Source organism: Pelodiscus sinensis, chromosome 7 (genome assembly GCF_049634645.1).
Source record: "Pelodiscus sinensis isolate JC-2024 chromosome 7, ASM4963464v1, whole genome shotgun sequence".
NCBI classification, from domain to species: Eukaryota; Metazoa; Chordata; order Testudines; family Trionychidae; genus Pelodiscus; species Pelodiscus sinensis.
In genome coordinates this window covers 33,712,924-33,725,482 of record NC_134717.1, presented here as the reverse complement: position 1 = coordinate 33,725,482, position 12,559 = coordinate 33,712,924, and the positions used below count along the sequence as shown (strand labels likewise).

At 41.3% G+C, this 12,559-nt stretch overlaps 1 protein-coding gene across 3 annotated transcripts in view; it reads left to right on the top strand.

Annotated features, from left to right (window-relative positions):
- RBMS1 (RNA binding motif single stranded interacting protein 1) overlaps nucleotides 1-12,559 on the top strand; it is a 224,942-nt gene that overhangs the window by 96,810 nt on the left and 115,573 nt on the right. For all 3 annotated transcript variants that reach the window (XM_006111647.2, XM_006111645.2, XM_006111646.2), the window contains exon 2: nucleotides 9,874-10,049. In XM_006111647.2, the coding sequence (XP_006111709.1) occupies nucleotides 9,874-10,049 (176 nt within the window). The remainder of the gene's footprint in view (nucleotides 1-9,873; nucleotides 10,050-12,559) is intronic.

Genomic DNA, 12,559 nt, shown 5'->3' with positions numbered 1-12,559 from the left:
ACTGCTACGTTTCATTTGCTAAACCCCGCAAATTTGAGGTACGCAAGCACAATTAGCAAAACTACTCTGTCCTGGGAGACTGTCTTGGTTATGATAATCTTGTGGCACCCTGAGATGAAGGGCCACTCATGTGGGCCACTCACTAGCATAGGTTGCACGTGGCAGCTCTAGAGTCTCAATAAGCTTCTTGGTGAGGCCCGTGAATTGACTTTGGGCTTAAATTTAGTTTGTATATGTTGCCTAGTGTAGACTTCAAGGTGTAGACTGCAGAAACTTCAGAGCTACTCCAGGGAGTTGACAGATTTATTGGATCATAAGCTTTCGTGGACAAAGACCCACTTTGTCAGATACGACGAAGTGAGTCTTTGCCCACGAAAGCTTATGCTCCAATACATCTGTTAGTTTGTAAGGTGCTGGAGGACTCCTCGTCGCTTTTGCAGATTCAGACTAACATGGCTACCCCTCTGATACTTGGCTCCAGGGAGTTGAGAGGCAGAGCTGAGAGGAAGAAAGCATAGGTAAGGAAAAAGCTACCACCAGCCATGAGCGGGAGAGTAGTTGGGGAAATCACGGACAGCGTCTGCATAGGGGCAGGGAAATTAGTTCAGTTCTTTTTTTCTCTTCCCCTCTTGTCTGATGATAACCTTTATGCTTTAGTTCTGGTAGTCTGTCTGGATCTGTACTTCCACTGGCACTGATGGAAGAGCCAGTCAGTGAAGCTTTCAGATACACTGCTCAAGGAGAGCAGGCAGATTCAGGAGCAAAGTGCTCAAGGGAAGAAAGCTCATTCTCCTACTTCTATTTTAGAGATGCTGTCAAAGTACCCCAATTGTAATGGCTCCCTTTACCTCTTGCTGCTTGCACTGATTCCCATATACTGTTTACTAGTATTTAATAATAATACAGATTAGGGATGCTATTTTATAGGTGAGTAAGCCTAGGCTTATTGGTTAATCCTGTCGACTACACATACTCCTCCCCTTGCTGCCTCTGTATTAGAGGCAGCAAAGTGGGGGGGGAGGGAGGGGGAGCTGATGCCTGTGAGGAGCTGGCCATGAGCACCAGATTTTCCTTTCTCCATCACTCCTGTGCTGATGCCTCTGATAGAGAGGCAGCAGTTCGGACTGTGAGTGGAACAGGTGGAAACCAATATGTGTGGGGAACCAGCTTTCAAGCCAGCTCCCATGCGTATTGGCTCCCATGGACCCATCTGCCCCCCCTTGCTGTGTCCTACAGAGGCAGCAAGGGGGGCAGGCAGGAGCCAGTGCTGGGGGGAGCCAGCATAAAAGCTATCTCCTTGCAGCACTAGCTCCATGGTGTTGCCTGTCCCCCACCCCTGCTCTGCTCCCCAGGAGTGGGACCACTAAGATTTTATGCATTTACACAACTATTCAGTAACATGATCTAACATCCCTAATACAGAGGTCTTGTGTGATTTGCCTGCTCCCAGAACACACTTGTTTGCTGTTTCTAGCAACTGTACCCTTGCCAGATGAGGAGAAAAGTCTGAACAAAGGAAATAATGGAGTAGACTTTGAATATCCATGCTGATTTTCAGCCACTGGTTTGCAGTGGTCTCTTTGGCCAGATACCAGGCCCATAGTTCCATGTGAAAGGGGAGAATGGAGTAAGTTTGAGAGACTTCGGAAGATATGTAGGCTCTCACACACATAAACCAGTCTCCCCTCCAGTGCAGGGTCCTTCCTATTCCACAAGCATTTTGGCAGTCGATAGGTTGTAGGGATGGAAGAGGCTGAGTAAGTCTGAGGACTTTCTCAACTGTCAAAGGACCCAGCTTCCTGAAATTCCCTCTGTTGCATTGGGTATTGAAATTCCACCTGAAAGTGCTAGGAAATCAACCGGTTCTCTCACTCTCTGTGGGAGAGCTGACTGAGGACAGAGAGGGCCAGAGAGTCTGCCTAAGGGCAGAAGATGCAAACTGCAACAGCAGATCTTTCTATGTCATTCTTTTTCCCGAATAGAAGTTGCACTCCAAAGACTTCTCGAAATCACCAGTTTTGCTTAGTCTGTCTTATTGCATCAGAAAGGGTGGTTGACAGATGGAAACTGGTTAAAGAGGAGAATCCTGTGGGACTCTCCATCAGTTTGTTGGAATCAGGAGCTCCTTGGAAAGCAATGTCCCAAATTCAGTGTTTGCTACTAAAAAGGAAGTGAGATAGTCAACAGTCTTCACAAGAGAGCAGTCAGACTAGTTTCTCTTTAGCATTTATTTTTTGCACAGAACATGCATTGTATTGTCAACCCTAGGGAGGTTAAAATTAGATTAATCAACTAATTGAATAGTTGAAGGAATTTCCATTGACTATTCGATTAGTTGATAAAGGCGCTTCCGCTTTGAAATGTAGCGAGAGCCCACTGAGCTGTTGCTACATTTCAAAGGCAGAAATGCTGCACAGAGCTTCCACTTTGAAATGTACACGAGCCCCAGTGGGGCCTCCTGTGCATTTCAAATGTGGAACGCAGCCATTGCGCCCCTTCCCCTTCCCATGGAGATGGAGGGAACTGGCTTTTAAGCTGGCTCCCACGAGCACCCCATCTCTTCCCTCCCCTTTGCTGCCTCTTTTTGATAGAAGCAGCAAGGGCAGGGGGAAGTGACTAGTCGATTAGTTGCTTACATCCCTAGTCAACCCTTCCTGTTAATTCATTGATTGCTTTTTAGAAAAAATACCTATTTATATGTTATCTCAAATATTAATTAGGCTGATGAAAGGTAGGTAGATTAAGTGGAGTAAATGGTAGATTCTTCATATGTAATTTCTTGACTATAAGTAGCTGAATGCTGATGACAAGATTCTCTAGAACCATCCAAGTGGCATTTTAGACTAAAATAGGCACTTTGTGTTTTCTATAAGTAATTTACAATCTGTACTTCAATTAAACATAAAAAGACTTCTATTAAAATGTGATGTTCTCCCTCCATGCTGGAACATTTAAATTAAACAGTAAAATATAATTAAATACTCACATGATATTTAACTCCATAAACATGCTTTTATGGTCAGAATTAAAATAGAGTAGTCCTGTGTCAGCATGTGAGATACCGAGGTTCAAATCCTCTGCCATGTTTTGAGTTTCCTTGGGCAAATGAAAGCTGGGAGTACTACAGGGCTGTCTGCTACACTCCTGGGTTCAAGGAATATATTGACACACCAAATAGCAACTTTTCTCTTAGATTGTGAAAGTAGCCTACTCGTTGGAGGCTTTTAAGAGCTGGTTAGGCGAACACCTGTCAAGGTTAGTTTAGATCAGTGTTGGGCTCCTGGCAGGCCACCACTACTACATTTACCTGATCCTCACAGGTACAGGTGGTCGCAGCTCCCGTGGATTGAGGATTGCTCTTCTTGGCCAATGGGAGTGACGGGACACGGTATGGACTGGGACTCTACTTCCTGCAGCTCCCATTAACCGGTAATGGCAATCCACAGACTGCGGGAGCTGCGATTGTCCTTACTTGCGGAGATGTGGGTAAATACAGAGGTGGGGACTTGCCAGGGGCTAACCATGGTGAACTGGATCTAGCCCACAGACTGGTATTTGCCCACCTTTGGTCTAGAATAATACTTAGCCATGTCTTAAGTGCACAGGACTGGACTAGAGCATTTCTGGAGATCCTTTCCAGTCCTAAACATCTGTTGTTCTGTGATAATTCCTGTTGTTTGTGCTTATGCCCAGAGGAAATGCTGACAAGCAGTTCTGCTGTTTCAGAGGGACTGGCTGTGCGAAAAAGGATGATATTTCACCATCAGATAAAAGGAGCAAATGCTTTGCCTTCTTCAGGTTCCACTGGGAATGCTCAGCCCTTGAAAATGTCACCTTAGTGACCAATACCTGTAACTTTTCTATTGATTACCTCTCTCAGGATGAGATTGTGAAGGAACAGTAGCAGGGAATTTGAGTGAGGCCAACTTGAGGGCTTAGAAGATTCTCTCCAGTGGAACAGGAAGGCAGAATATAGCAATATAGTGACTTATTTTATGTAGGTGAATCAAGTGTATGCTAAAGGGGATATACAGGAAACTCCTGGGGGAAAAGCTATTCACTAATTAACTCTGGAAATGAGTAGTAGGAAGGAAATGGTAAACTAGCATGGACTGGAGATGACATTTATAATGAAAAGAGGTATTGTCACTACACAGCAAAGAGCATCTATTCTTCAGCTTTATTCATAGTTTACACGATTTATCATTAATGTTAAGATCCTGTTACTCACTATAATAAGAAAAATGTTCAGCTAATTTGCCTTGTAAGTACCAGTTTGCAAAAATGTTTGTGTCCTTAAAGACTCCATTTTGATTTGGAGCAGAATTTTGTTTTGTATACTGAGTTACTATACAACCTAAAACCAATTGAAACATTTGCAGTTATTGTTAATAAAAACTTCTGCTAAGCAAACAGACATTTCCCAACAGTGTTTCAGACCCAAGCTAGGCAACAATAAGAATTTGAAAGTAAAACTCGCAATAAATAAATGTGAAACTAGTATAACTGATTTCTCATTGTGTATGCTTAGAATAGTACAAGAAGTAAGTGAAGAGTGTAAACAGTGGGGAAATAAATTGAACGTTTTTGTTATTTCATTCTCAATCATAGAATCCTAGGGCTGGAAGAGACCTCAGGAGTCTTCCAGTCCAGCCCCTGCCCCAACTAAATCATCCCAGCCAGGGCTTTGTCAATTCAGGATTTAAAAACCTCTAAGGATGGAGATTCCCCCACCTCTCTAGGTAACCCATTCCAGTACGTTACCACCCTCCTATTGAAATAGTTTTTCCTAATATCCAAACTAGACCCTCCCCCACTCTAACTTGAGATCATTGCTCCCTGTTCTGTCATCTGAGAACAGCCTCTCTCCATCCTCTCTGGAACCTCCCTTCAGGACGTTGAAAGCTGCTATCAAATCAAGCCTCAGTCTTCTCTTCTGCAGACTAAACTAGTCCAAATCCCTCAGGCTCTCCTCATAGGTCAACAATCTGTTACTAATAAAATGGGTAAATAAATGTTGCTTACAGTATATGGTTTTAAGAGATCACTGTTCCTTTAATCCAGTGACTGTGTGTTTCTAAGTCACACTTTTGAACAGCTGTAATTGCTAAGTATATTGAGGCTGGTAAAGTTATGAAGAGCTGGCAGGCACTGAACGCTGTCTGTAGCTTTAAGAACATATCATTACATAGGCTTCACTTCATATTTGACTGCAACCATTAGGAAGGGCTAGAAGCCATTTCATATTTAAGAAAAAGTTTAAATTCTTCAGAAATGTATATCTTGGGACTTTTCCCCCAAACTCAGGAAGAAAAGCTCATTTCCCACTTGCTACAGATAAGTAAGTGAGTTTTTTTCCCCCAAAACCAATTTATAGTGTAGGAGTGGCCAGACTTAGGGGGTGAAAGGTTAACCAGGCCTGGGTACGTCACAGGCAGGGCAGTTCCAGTTTAACCGGGCTGCATTTCCCCCTCCCATCTCCCTGCTCCTCCTTTAATCAGTTACCCGGTTATACAGGATTTTACATCTCTAGGGCTATGTCTAGACTGCAAGCCTCTTTCGAAAGAGGCTTTTTCGAAAGAATCTTTGAAAAAAGCCTCTTTCAAAAGAGAGCGTCTAGACTGCAACCTCTTCTTTCGAAAAAGTGAGCCGCTTTTTTGAAAGAGAGCACCCAGGCAGTCTGGATGCTTTGTTTTGAAAAAGCCCTGTTTGCATTCAAGAACGACTTTTTTCGAAAGAACACTTTCGAAAAAAGGCGTTATTCCTCGTGAAATGAGGTTTACCGCCATCGAAAGAAAAACTGCGTTCTTTCGATTTAATTTCGAAAGAACGCGGCTGTAGTCTAGACGCAGCCTAGGCCAAACTTTGAGCCTCAAGGAAGGAGGTCTTGGCACTTCAGTCCAGCACAGCAGGGCATGCCTGTTGGGGGCTGGGGCTGGACAGAAATTCTTCCTCCACAACCCTGCTGCAAGGCAGAGGTCCTGAGCACTCTCCCATCACCTCCAGTCTGGTATTCAGAGAATGGGTTGAACATGGGGGACTTCACACTCTTGAACTGTAAAACAGCTGCCTGTGGCTCCTGAGCCACAGTTTGGCCACTCTGTTATAGTATGTGCATGCCTCATAGTATAACAGGATTTTATGATCCAAAGTGTGTAAGAAGAAAAAGAAAAGCATTGAAGAATGAAAATAAAGCCAAATTTTGGCAATACAAATATGCATGGGTGTGATTTATTTCAGTGAAAGGTGTGTGTGTGTGTATGTATGTATGTATGTATGTGTGTGTGTGTATATATATATATATATATATATATATATATATATATATATATATATATATATATATATATATATATATATATATATAAAAAATACAACACGAAGACAGCAGTTGACTGAAACTTTAAACAGAACAATTGTATCTTTCCTCAATTTAGACATGAAGGCTACGTCAAGACTGGCCCCTTCTTCGGAAGAGGCATGCTAATTTCTAACTTTGGAATAGGGAAATCCGCGGGGGATTTAAATAAACATGGCCGCTGCTTTTTTTCCGGCTTGGGGAAAAGCCGGAAAAGAGCGTCCAGACTGGTGCGATCCTCTGGAATAAAACCCTACTTTCAAGTAGGAATAAGAGATCCTCCGGAATAGGGCTTTATTCCAGAGGATCGCGCCAGTCTGGACGCTCTTTTCCGGCTTTTCCCCAAACCGGAAAAAAAGCAGCGGCCATGTTTATTTAAATCCCGCGGAGGATATTTAAATCCCCCACGGATTTCCCTATTCCAAAGTTAGAAATTAGCATGCCTATTCCGGAGAAGGGGTTAGTGTAGACGTAGCCAATATGCCTTTCAAAAGAGACCCATTTAAGGAAGAGATTAGCATAATATATGCCTCGCTTTTAGTGAAGTATGAAAAAGTTTTGATGTTTAACTGCTTTGTGCATAACTTAGAACCCTAAAAATAATCAATTTGTATTAGTAAAAGCAATGTGCTCTAATTGCACCTGTAGTGCTACTCCAGTTAATATTCCCTCACTGTTTATTACAAACAAAAAGGGAGAGTTTAATCTTTCCCATTTTGAATCCTGTTTGGACAAAACTCTGGGTCAAGGCTGGAGTTCAAAATGTAAATCTTTCAAAAGAGATTGGATATTTTAAAAAAGTTTTCTACAGTAACTGCTTTTGAATAAAAATTGCAAAAAACAAAAAGCTCTGGTGGGCATATTTTCCATTTTAAATACTCCTTTAAGATTTAAATTTGAAAAATTTTAGCAGTTAAGCACGCATGCTTGAGAGCTCCTTTTCATAACATTTCAATGGGGTATTGATGTTGTCAAAAAGTAATATTTCTGCATTTCAAATGTAATTTTGTGCAATGAAATTGGATGTTGCAATTTGTTGCTAAGTTTTATTGTTACTGCATAATAAACCTTAATATACTGAATTGAAAGAGATTACAAAACCCTGCCAAGAAAACACAAGAGAGAAACACAATTATGATTAGGTACCAAAGTTTGCTTAAATCTGATGTTTTTCTGTGGCCTACAAAAGAATGTCTTCCTCCCTCTCCCCCCTCCCCCCAACTCTTGCATAGTTTTATTTTTCTTGTGTCTTAATGTCCACCTCCATATCTATATTAGAATTCACTTTTTTCCAGCTGCAGTCCATCTTAATCCATTGCGAGACTTTACCCAGATCTTCTCCAGCTATGGAGCTCTGAAATTTTTGCAGGCCACTCTCTTCCAGGGTAAACTTTGCACTCTATGGAATTACACATGTAACCTTAGCAGTGCCCTACGTGCATGCACATGCTTTAAAATGCTCTTTATTATAACATCACAAACTTTTTTGTAAGGGAATTCTTTTCTTATTATAATGTTATGTTGTGCTGTGGTGAAGGCATAGGATTAGGATTCGGCAGTTCTAAAATCAGTTTCCAGCTCAGCAGGAGGGTGTCATCCTCCACAGGCCAGCTCCACATCCCAAGATGAGAGGAGCTTCAGGCGCAAGAGGCTGAGGTGGGGCAGGCAGCCTTCACACTACCAAGACCGCAGCATTCTCCCCCCCCCTCCCCCCCCCCCCCAACGCACCACAGGCACTCTGGCAGCAATTCAAAGGGGGCCAGCTGCCACAACTGCCCCCTTTGCTCTCTCTTCCCTCCTTGCTATCAGTGGGCCTGCAGCTCCGTCACAGACTTCTTTGTAGGACTGTAGGCAGGTCACTTAGGGACAGATTATTGAAAAAGATAAGAGGTGTCCATGGAGATTGTACTGTGCCTTGGTGCCTAACTCCCTCTGAAACTTAAATAATTTGGATTTATATGAGCCCTCTGAAATCTCAAACACTGAAACCAATAGGAATTAGTCACACAGGCACTTTTGAAAATCCCACTGGGAACCTACCTGCATTTTTAGGTGCACTGACACTTTTAAAAATCTGGCCTGTAACCTCTCTATTCCTTTGTTCTCTGTAAAGTGACATCATAATACTTCCTTTCTACACATGGGACTTGTGAGTGATAAATCAATCTTTGTAAGGTACGTAGAGGCAATAGTGATAAAGGAGAATGTTTTGCTTTGAAATTGAATATTTAGCTTCTACAATTCTGTTGTCTTTAGGAGTATAAATTTATTGTAGTTGTGAGCTCACTGTAAAAAAAAGTATGTGAAAGTTTATAAGATGTCACAATAACCTGTAATAGCAAATATTGATGGAAAACAGTGCAGAAAGAAGGGGGAAAAAAAACCTAGGTTAACCCAAACAAAAAGGGCCCACTGATACAATCAAGAACAATATTAAAACTATGCTTTGGAATATCCGAGGGTGTGAAACCAGGGATGAATGGACCCCACGTTGATGTATCAGATATTAGGCCTACCTGATGGACAGAGTAATGAGGGAGATGGGTTAGTCCACTCATTGCTCCCTTTTGGGCATCTTTTAAAGAAAGAGACTTTGGGGTGAAATAAAAGAAGATCATACAGAGTCTGCTGATGTAATATTCACCATCATGGCTGTTCTCTTCCCCCACCTCCAAGTCTTCTGAGAGCCCAGATCATCTTTGTCCTAATCCTGAGAGATATCCTGACCAGATCAGGCAAGAAAGAGCAATCCAAAAGACATGGGCACCTCTGCTAGCTCCATCTGAATCCCAGATGCTATGTGAGATGAAATGGGGTTCAACTTTAACAGCAGCAGCAAAAGCTCCAGTTCCTCTCAACTAACTTTCTTCTCTCTTTCCCCCAAAGAGGATTTTTTTCTTCTAAAAACTCCAGCTAAAGAGAAAAGGGGCATTTTTTTAAAATTAGAGCCTTACTTAATACTTGTTTCAAATGCTGTAACTGTTTTTCCTTGTTCTCTATATTTTTATTAAAATGAAAGATTAAAGAATGTTTAATTTTGTGTTTTCTGTGGTAGTACACAGGCTACAGTCTCTGTATACCAAACCTTGAACCTAATTTAAACAAATTAATGGTGAGCAGTGAGTAGATTATGCACTGTTAATATATTTGGTGTGCTTGCTCGCTCTAAATTAACACCACATTTCTTAGCACCTGTTACATTTGGTTCCTTTATGATGTTTGAAACTAACTTAATGAAGTTAAATTGTGTTTATATCTGTTACTGAGAACCTAGAACCATATTTCTTTTACATCTAATGACCCAGTGGAAGGGTGGGGATATAGTCCCATGAGTAATATAGAACACAGGGTATATGTAATTTAAATCTGCGTTTATTCTGGGTACACCTAATAATCTCATGCCAAATATGGTGAAAACTGGTGTATTGAGAATACACAGAATTAATATGTTCAGAGTGGTTTATGCTGCAGTTACTCTGTATTTCATTCTGATAAGCTCTGTCTTTATTTTGCAGCCGTCCATTGTACCATCCCACCCAATGGCTCCTCCTAGTCCCAGCACCACCAGCAGTAATAACAACAGCAGTAGCAGCAGCAACTCTGGTTGGGATCAATTAAGTAAAACAAACCTTTATATCAGAGGACTGCCTCCAAACACCACTGACCAGGACCTGGTAAAATTATGCCAACCGTAAGTACTGCTCTTATAACTCATCCTTTTAAAACTTACAGGATGTTTGTGATAAGTTCTAATATCATATTCTATGATCATGAGGGGAGAAGTCTAACCCCATGTTTAGTAACCTTGATTCTGCAACACGACGAGAACTGTCAGCACTGAAATCAGTGAGAGTTGAGCATGTGTGGCACCTTGAGAAGCAACAAACAGACTAAGTTTATAGTGAAGAAGTATAACCCAGTAAAACTTGCACCAGGACAGCTTTCACCAGTTACACTGGTGCTGTATGATTGCACTAGGGGTTTGCTATTGTGCAGTTACATCAGGGCTAAAAAAGGCTGTGTGATCATGTCTGAAAATGTTTCTTCAGGCTAACCCTCATTAGCAAAACTCATTTCAATAGGTTGTTGTATAAATCCATTCATTTTAGGTATTTCTGAAGCGGGAGTGGGTATGTGCCTTTGTAATGATATTATTTTACACTATTTTTTAAAAAATCACATTTCTTTTCTGCAACATATAATTTGTGATTGTTACATTGACTTTCTAAAAAACTGAAAAGAAACTTTGAAGATTCACAACATAGTTGCCAGACCATTATTGAAACAAAATATTATACCCGTAAAATTCACAGATGGTAAAGTATAACAGGTAAAACAAGGTTACAGGTAAACAAGGAAAGCCCCTAACTTTTCAGTTGTGCAGAAGTGTACTTCAATAATTTGGATTCATATGGAACCTTTTTGAGATTCTCAAACACTGAATAAACCTCAAATAACTTGATGAATTACATAAACACGTGTCCCCCATTTAACAGATTGGTAAATGAGGGTATATTAAGAAAAAGACTTAGCCTTGGTCATACCACAGGTCAGCAACATAGCCAGGAAAAGAACCATAAATTGTGGCTCCCAGTTAATTTTAATTACTAGATGACAGTCTGAAAAAAATAGGTGTTGGACTGTTTGTTTGTACTTTAGCAAAACTTCTGCCATTCTGTGTCTAATAAATTCATAGAAATTAATTCTGGAGGGGTCAAGTTTAGGTTTGATAGAATCTGATTTATAATCTCAATGGATAACATCTTAAGCATTTTTCTATTTTTAATCTATTTTAAATTTTCAAATTGCTCAAAATTATGGGCAGCTAGAGAGCAGCAGCTGCTACTCTCTGGCCACCTAGTTCTGAAGTATGGAAGTGAGGGTGGGAATATCCTATCTTGTGAGCCTTACATCTGTGCTGATGCTGTCGGAGGCTGTCTCAGCCTTCAGAGTTGGAGTTCCGGCCAATAGCCGCCACACTCTGACCACCCAACTCTGATGGCTGTGCAGAGCAAGAGTGGCAATACCACAAATTCCTTTGAAATAACCTTGCTATCCCTCTCCCTTCAACTCCATTTTGGGTCAAGCCCCCCAGTTTGAGAAATATTGGTCTCCACCCTGTAATCTATGGAGTATAGTGTAAATGCACACAAAACACCGGATTTCACAGGAAGAGATTAGATTTCACAGTTTGTGACACATTTTTTGTGACTGAATTTGATAGGGCCCCAGTTACATCAATATTCTTGTCATTTTCACCATGAAGATGGGTCCAGAATTACCTACTGCAAAAATCCTTATCTGTACCAATCCTTATCTGTCTCTATGGCTGTTCACTCTCAGAAGTTCTTTACACATCCTTCAGAACATGTCTATTTCAAGGATACCACCTGTCCTGTTCCTAGGTAGTGGTTTTGCATTGCTGGTATATCATTCCTGGGAGAATTCTGCAATTTTACTATGACACTAAATGCAACAATTGCAGAATTTCCCCAAGACTAGTATATTTACATGTAGTTTAACAGCTTTCTGCTGCAGAAAGGTGCATTCAGCTGGATAGAGCTGATTACTTGCAACTCGTATCAAAATGCTCAGCATGTCTAAAAAATCATGCCCAAATATACTGTGTAGGGATGTGAATGACTAGTCGACTATCCACTAAGCAAATGCTTATCGGATAGTCGACACACTAGTCAACTAGTTGCTTTCCCCTTTCCCCTTGCTGCCGCTATCAGAAAGAAATGCCATATGGAGCCCAGGATCTGCTGGCTGATCCCAGGCTCCTTGCAGCACTTTTGCCTTTCAAGTGTAGCAACAGGTATGGGGCTGTTGCTGCACTTCAAAGGCGGAGGCTCCCTTATCGACTAATCAAATAGTCGATGCAAATTGCATTAACTATCCAATTAGCCAGTTAATCTAAATTTAACATCCCTAATACTGAGCACCCAAAAATTGCAGCAATGGCTGTTTTTGAAAACTGTGGTAACACTGCCAACATCAGGCTCACAGTTCCTCTCGTCTTGCTGTTCTTTCTCTTATTTCTTTCCTGCCCCATCTAGATCCCTCCTGAATTTGTCTGTCTGCTCAGCAATAGCTCCTGGTAGCCACTACCAAATATTGCTATGAGTTCTCTAGCTCCCTGAAGCAGAGTTTTCCATTTTGCTTTTTTGCATTTTTGTTTCATTTGAGCATACTCCCATT